The sequence below is a fragment of the Epinephelus fuscoguttatus genome, linkage group LG13, assembly GCF_011397635.1.
Source record: "Epinephelus fuscoguttatus linkage group LG13, E.fuscoguttatus.final_Chr_v1".
Lineage (NCBI taxonomy): Eukaryota > Metazoa > Chordata > Actinopteri > Perciformes > Serranidae > Epinephelus > Epinephelus fuscoguttatus.
The window spans coordinates 6,654,778-6,662,850 of NC_064764.1; the positions used below are offsets into that span (position 1 = coordinate 6,654,778).

Sequence of the window (8,073 nt, forward strand, 5' to 3'; positions counted from 1 at the left end):
AACATTTGGAGGTATAATTTGTTTACCTTACATTATGTGATTGCCTAGGGGGGCAATTTCAATGCTATTTCTGATCTTTCCTCACCGACTCCTGACCAGCAGCTTTCAGAAAAGACTGAATGCTTCTTTTTCACTTTCCTAGTGATACTTTTCCAATAATGTTATTGTTGGTCAAATTAATTTGTAATTTTACAATTTTAGGTTCTTAAGAAAATTACAAAGGAAACTGGAATCTGACTTTATAACTGTATTAAGTTTAAAAAAGAGAGCCAGTAGATGTCCAATGTAGTTGCTATATGTTTGCAGGCCAGGTGGACAGGTTTGTGAGGAACTCCCTCTACAGGGGCTCCCTGACTCAGAGGAACCCAGTGGCCAAGCCCAAGACCAGGGCTACCTGTGCGGTATGACCCCACTCTACGGTGCTGGGTGCGGTGAAGAGTTCAGTTCCAATATTATGTAGCTTCCATTTGTGAAAAAAAGTTATCTACACTGTCAAAAGTGTTTATAGCAACAAACAAAAAAAACAGTTGGGATTGTCTGTCTTAAAAATATTAAACGTCTAGAAGTTATACATTTTAGGAAATATATTTATGCACTTTCTTGCTGAGAGTTAAGTGAGAAGATCAATAGCAATCTCATGTTTGCAAGTTAAGTAGTGAGCTAGAGCCAGAAGGCGATTAGCTTAGCTTTGCATAAATACTGGAGGCTTGAAAAAAGCTAGCCTGATTCTTTCCAAAGGTACAAAAATCTGCTTACAAACTCACTAATTAACACATGATGGCCCTGACATACCATGGTTGGGTCAATCTCTCTAGTTTTTGTGATGTGTCCCGCAGCAGCAATTCAGCATGTTGAATCAGCGGTGAAGTCTTTGGACACCGACAGTGACAGAAAGTCTAATTGGCAGTTTAGCGTATAGCAAAGAAATGGCCAAAGACGAAGTTGTTATGTTAGGTAACATTGTTTTTTAGCCATTAAGCTCTTTTGCATAAGCGGTTTGGAATTGTTTAGATGTTTAAATGCAACTTTTTGGCGGAGACACAGGCAACATGAGGCTACGCAACAGTTAGCCTTTATCTCCACTGGTTCTTTGATGTTGGTTTGGTGAGTCTGGGCCTTTAAGAAGTCCAAGAAATTACTGCCTACAGCCAAGACATAGTTCAGCAAATAACCCCCCCTTTACGCCACTACCTGTTCCCATACTGTGGTTACAACCAGTAAGAAAGTGAGCTTTAGAGTTGCTGATATCACATTTTGCTACCTTCGGATTTAGTCAGGCAAGCTGTTTCAAGTCTTTAAGCTAAGCTAATTGGCTGCTAGTTGTAGTCTTCTCTTATCTCTTGGCAAGAAAGCAGATAAATGTATTTCCCAAAATGTCACACCATTCCTTCAAAATTATTTTTAAAAATGGTTCTTTTGTTGGAAACGAACTCTTCATTTACTGGTTACACTGGGCTTTGCCATCTTTTATCTGTGGGTCGCCTGATTATTCATTTCCAATCAAGCTTTGTAGAGGTTTTAGAGAATTGTATTTTATTTTCTTTTTGCTTCTTCTGTTTCAATCGAATATACTAATTCTGTGCAATTCTTGCATTATTGAAAATGTATGTTTTTACTTTTACACAAGCTCTTAAATAATTAACATGTGCAGACGCTTGAGTGTTTTGTTTTGCCTGACTTCAAATAAAGCAGTGCATGAATCCTGCCAAAAGAATGAAGAAACATGGCAAGTTAAATTAGATTGAGGAAAAAAACAATAGTGTTAAGAATATGAAAACTATATGGCTGTTTACTGTTACCTTAAATAGCCTGTGTACGTTTTAGCTTATGAGAATTTAAAACACATGTGCTTGCATCCCACAGTCTGTATGGGCGTCACTGATTTGACTGCCAAGATTTATGAAAAGTGTTTACGGTTAATGATACAGATTTGAAAGACAGCCATGCAATATATGTCTCAGGTGTATCGTGTTAAAAAAGAAATCCTCTCAACTCTAACTGAAGCACTTTTTGCAATTCTTAAACTTTTATTGGCCAAATGCAACAAGAACATTGTTGTCTTGGTGCTAAGCTGTGGTCCAGTCTTCAGCAATGGAGAGCAAAGCTACAGCTTTACAGTAGTTCTCTGTTAAATGAGAGCTTTCATTTTTCTTTGATTATCACTATCTGTTTAGTATTCATCATCCTCTCTACACATATATTTTAAGAAGAAATATTGAGTACAGTTGATTTAATGTGCTTTAAATATGTTGACAATTTCCTGTTAGTTTGTTTTCTTCAGCCTGAGTAATCATTCACACCTGTCACATCTCAGACAATGACTTATAAGTCATCAACAGGTTCACAAAGACATTCTAGTCTTATTCTAGCTCCTGTTGTGTTTGTTTGTGCCTCACTTGCTATAAATGATTTCACAGCTGACGAAAATCATTAACCCAATCAAAGCATGACATCAGTGATTACCTAATTATTAAACAGCCAATCATTGTCTTTTTCTGTCTGTCTCTGTCTGTTTGCAGAAACCAGTAATGACGCAGGGCTCATGAGGAGGAGGCTGAGCATTATATGACTGATGAGTTTTTCTGGTGACAACATTTATTACAGTTTGTCATAAACTGCAATTGGAATGAAAGAGATTCAGAGATTGTCAGCTGGGATGGGAGTGCTTACATTTATATTTAAAATGTTTCTGTGTTATTTTATTGGGATAGATCCATACCCTATTGATATTATATGCTGGAGTGATACATGATATGCACTAACTTTGCTAGATATAAATCTTAGTTTGCACTTATGATTTGCATACATTAACATCCAAGTTAATGTGTTCACCTTAAAGGGAAAGTTCTGATTTTTTGAAGTGGGGTTGTATAGGTCACTTATCTATTGACAGTATATTACATACAGTAGATGTCAGTCAGCACCCCCAGTTTAGATAAGCAGGCTGGAGTCCGACATGAAAGCTAAGCAATGTACTGCTGCAGAGGAGTCAGAAACAAAACATATTTTAGCTGCCTAAAAAAATCCCACCTAATAAAAACAATATCAGTTTAAATGTACACTATATTTAAAATATCTTCCCTACTTTACTTTAATGTCAGACGGTAACGGGAATATGAGGCCATTATATCACTGTCTTCAAAGCCAGCCAAAACAGTCATTTAACATTGCTGAACACAGGAGCTGCTGGTCTACTGCTGTTTCAGTCAGTTAGCTAGTTTGTGCTATTGTGTGACTTTGGTGTTCAGAGGGGTTAGTTCAGATTCGCCAAAGTCAAACAATAAGACAAATTGACTGATGCAGGCAGTGGTAGATCAGAAGCTCCCGAGTTCAGCGAGCTAAAAATACTGTTTTTCTTGATAGAGTCTGGTGGCTTTGAAAGTATTTAACTGAAGCCGCTGACAGTTTCCCCATCAGAGCAGGCTGTCTGACAGAAAAGTAAAGCAGTAAAAACATTCTCAATATAGCGTACACCTAAACGGATAATGATTTTTTGAGGTGGGAGTTTTTTTAAGGTGATGTTAAGGTGACCCCCATCCACATAGCATCCATGTTGGACTCCAGTCTGCTTCTCCAAACTGGGCATATGCTAACTGAAAATACACTGACTATGGATAAGTACCCCATACAACACCACTTCAAAAAATCTGAACTCTCCCTTTAATGTGCAAACGCATATGCATTTGCAGTTGTAATCTGAAGTCCATAGGTATTTATTCTAATATTCACATGGTACAAATGAAAACATAAAACTTAATGAAATTGTTTCCAGATTAAAGCAACATGTTGAATTGTGCTATTTGTAGCCATTCAGAATACAGTGCAATAAGAAACTACAAATCTGTTTGAAATACTTTTACATTTCTTTTTCTTTTCTTATTTTAAACATTTTGTGATGTTTTGTTAATATCTTCAGAAATAGTTGTGAGGCTAAATTATCTGCATCATTTGAATGATATCATAGTTAGTACAGCAAGTTTCATAATGGCTAGTTAAAGTTATAGTGATGTATATGAATCAAATAAATATAGACATCAATGCACATTCCTTGTGAATACTATGGCACAATATCAAAATGGCATTTATGTTCAACTTTGACTTGTGTAATCTTTTCTTCTCTCTCATATTCATGTCATAAAAGCTTAAATGATTTTTTTTTTTTTTATTATTGTCACCAGTGATTTAAATAGGAACTATTTGAAAGTTACTGGTGCACAATACACATTTATAAATGTTTATGTTGTCAATGATAAAGGAATAGCCATATTTTTGATTTGAAGATGGTTTAATGATTTCCATTAGCTGTTTGCACATACAAATGGATGACAAACTAAAGAAAAAACCTAAATTAATGAAGAGCAGAGAAACACACAAATGCAGGAGCTTCCATGCAGGTTACAAAGAGTCACTAAATGACAGTGATATAAATCATATGGCCTTTGCAGTCACAGGATTTCCTGGAATTAGTCACACATCTGTAGATGTTTAACATTGTATTCTCTTTTATTCTATTTTCAGTTAAAGCCTCACTTTCATTATATGTGTAATTCTAATTATGCAGTTACATCGTTTGTCTCATTAGTATAATTAAATTATTTACAAACTTAACTGACACTGGCATTTTTTTTCTTTTTAATAACTAATGTAGTTATGACCTTGTGATCACAAATGTAACATCAAACAGCATTTTCTACCACAGTTCTTTCATGCATTTGTTTGCCATTGTTGCCTCTTCCTGCAGCAGAACTGAGATATCTCTTTTAAATCATGCTTTTGTTGTTGACACAGTCTTGGCAGCTTCCATTCATTCGTGTCTGTTGGGGTTCCTTGGCCTGGGATCAGCACAGAGTCTTCTTCTTATTTATATGTATTTTTAATTTTAGTTGTTGGTTGTCATGCCTTTACATGACTGAACATCCCTGTTTGATCCTTGTATAGGATCGCACCAGTGGGCACTCGACAGATGCTTTCAAGGTGCTTAACATAACAAGATTATTTTAAGAAATGGACATTCCAAAGAGACTAATTTATAATACAGAAATGTTAAAATTGACATGCACAACATTTTCATATCCATAACATGAACTGACTCACAAAATATCTATCAATCATCCATTCTCACCTACTCTTCTCGGGCCAGGTCTGAGTGCAGCAGACTGAGCTAGGTACTCCAGATGTACCTCTCCTTAGCAACGCTTTCCAGTGCCTCCTGGAGGATCCCAAGATGTTCCTGGGTCAGATGACATTTATCATCCTGTCAGCGTTTTCTGGGTTGACTACAGGGCCTCCTACCAGTTGAATATGCCTGGCAAACCCCCAAACCACCTCAACTGGCCCCTTTCATGAAAAAGCAGCAGCTCTACTCTGATCTCCCTCTGGATGTTCAAGCTTCTTACCCTATCACTAAGGCTGAGCCCAGCCACCCTACAGAGGAACCTCATTTCCACCGCTTGTATTCACAATCTCATTCTTTCAGTCACTACCCAAAGCTCATGGCCATCGGTAAGGGGGTTCATAGATGGACCTGTAATTTGAGAGCTTTGCCTTCCAGCTCAGCTCCCTCTTTGCCATGGTAGTATAGTGCAATGCCCACATCACTGTTGATGCTGCACTAAACCGTCTGTCCATCTCATACTCTATTTTACCCCCACTCATGAACAAGACCCAGAGACACTTAAACCTCTATACTAGGGGCAGGAACTCTCTCCCAACCAAGACAGGGCAATCCACCATTTTCCAGGGCAGAACTATGGCCTCAGACTTGGAGGCACTTACTCTCTTCTTATACAGTAATTGCATGGTTCAGTTTGCCAGAACTTCTTCGAGGCCAATCAAAAATCCTTCTCCAAAGCCCTTCCAACCTCCTCCCAGAACCAGGTTTTGGCTTTGGCAACTGGTAAAGTTGCCACCCTTCTGGCCAATCGATACTTATCTGCTGCGTCAGGAGAGCCCTGAGCAAACTAAACCCAAAAGGCCTCCTTCAGGTGTCCACTAGCAGGTTATTAGGTTGCTGCCATGACAGGCACAACTTAAGCAGCCACCTCAGCAATGGAGGTTTTGAGCATGGCCCACTCTTATTCCATGTCCCCTATGTCCCTGAGGATGCACGAAAAATTCTTCCTGGATGTGGGAGTTGAAGACCTCATGAATAGGGGCCTCATGGTGTTCTGTTACCAATTACACCTATGAAGCACCTTCTGTTCAAACATGGTGTTCATTATGGCTAATCCATGACTAGCACAGAAGTCCAATAATCAAACACAACTCGGGTTCAGATCAGGCAGATTGTTTCTCCTAGTGATCACTCTCCAGGTTTCTCTATCGTTTGCTCATATGAGCATTATCGTCCCCCAGAAGAACTATAGTGTCCTCAGTCGGTACCTTTCCAGGACACCACCCAGAGACTCCAAGAAGGCCTGGTGCTCCGAGCTGCTGTTTGGTGCATAAGCAAGACCTCTTCTCATGGATTTGCAGTTGCAGGAGACCATCTTGTTACCCAGGGAGAACTCCAACACAGTGACGCTCAGCCAGGAGTTTGTAAGTACTCTCACACCCACCCAGCACCTCTTATCCTTGGCATCTCCAAACACAGGTGAGAGTCCAGCCCCTCTCCAGGAGTTTGGTTCCAGGATATAAGCTACAGTTTAGGTTTATGAAAACTTTTGCCTCTATGAAAATATTTTTTTTACTGGTTGAAATCTTTGGGCAGACAACAAGTTAAGTCAAGAAAATGCACCTTTTTGAAAAGCAAATGAGCATGAATGGCTGGACATAATTTAAATGTAACTAAATGTTTGGCGCGGGTTGGGTGCGGGTCTCTAAATTTTGGAAGATAATTACGTCGGGTGGGTGGCGGGTGGATGATTGATGAGTGCACGAGGATTCGGGTGCGCTCAAACGCCATCCGCACATCTCTACCAGACAGGTAGTGTTTGACTGGGATGACTATGGGAAATGAAGAACAGAAATCACTGTTATAAAAAAATGTCTGTGTCTGATACTGTGTATCACATATTGTTCTTTAGGAGTGGGTGACGTCAGCATATCAACACATTGCTGCCCCTCCTGCTGGAATAAAGATATGATGGAACAGCTGATAGATTATGACACCAGAACCTCAGAGGAACCACCTTATAAAGCAGGTGAGAAGTGGCTCAGAGACAACGCAGTCTTTCGTCTTTTAGTCTCACCACAGTAATTGCTTGTGTCTAGTCAGTGGGTTTTACAGTAGGCTGTCCTGTCACACCTAGAAGAAGAGAAGGATTTCTCTGGTTCAGTCTTCATTCCTGTACCTATTCAGCTCCCGTGGTTTTTACATCCAGGCAGCCAGTGAAGTTTGGCTCAGCAAACTATCCGACAAGGAATCTTCTAAACAGTAAGTCTTCAAATTTGTTCAATTTTCCTGTGAGATGCAAAATCAGATCAAATATTGTTAGGATCAGAAGAGATGCCTGTGAGGAGCCAGAAAGTCAATTCAAACAGTCTGCTGAGATTAAGAGGGAAAACTTCCTTAAAAAATGAGTGCATGAAAAACAATCCAAAGTAGAGACAATGCACATGACAAGCTATTTTAAATGTTCCAGTGATTTGCTACTGTTGACACAATGATGTCTGTGTTGGTAATTAAATGAAATTGATGAAAAAGTAAGACTTTCTTATAATATACTTTATCAGTGGAGATCACAGATCAATCCAGTAATTATATTTCCTACATGTTTCATCTCTGATGGTCCTCATTATGAGCGACACACTGATATTTAACGCTATGTTCTGAGTTTAGATGTGACTGATTTTATGTTTGTTTTTTCACTCCAGGTCGAGCTGCAATGAGGGTGTGTGTGGTACTGTGTGCTGTCTTGCTGCTGCTGAGTCAAGCCCTGAGTGGATCTCATCAAGCAGGTTCACTTATTACCAGAGGTGAGGGATCCTAACTCCTCCTCTTCCCATATTCTTAGTATGCTTTTCGTCACCACAATAGTAGTGGGCCAAATTTTATAGCAATTTTTGGGGTTAAGTTAGTTTTTTGGTTTGAGTTGGGACTACCATAGTTGGCTGGTATAATAAAGCCAGTTT

General features: G+C 39.1%; 1 protein-coding gene across 7 annotated transcripts in view; it reads left to right on the plus strand.

Annotated features, from left to right (window-relative positions):
- The window catches only part of mlphb (melanophilin b), a 68,948-nt gene extending 61,116 nt beyond the window's left edge, over positions 1-7,832 (plus strand). For 4 of the 7 annotated variants that reach the window (XM_049594256.1, XM_049594262.1, XM_049594260.1 and 1 more), the window contains 4 exons: positions 307-401; positions 2,520-7,142; positions 7,251-7,375; positions 7,816-7,832. In XM_049594256.1, coding sequence (XP_049450213.1) covers positions 307-401; positions 2,520-2,546 — 122 coding nt within the window. In that variant the 3' untranslated portion in view covers positions 2,547-7,142; positions 7,251-7,375; positions 7,816-7,832. The remainder of the gene's footprint in view (positions 1-306; positions 402-2,519; positions 7,143-7,250; positions 7,376-7,815) is intronic. The other 3 variants (XM_049594258.1, XM_049594257.1, XM_049594261.1) reach the window with 3 other exon arrangements.
- Positions 7,833-8,073: the final 241 nt, after the last annotated feature.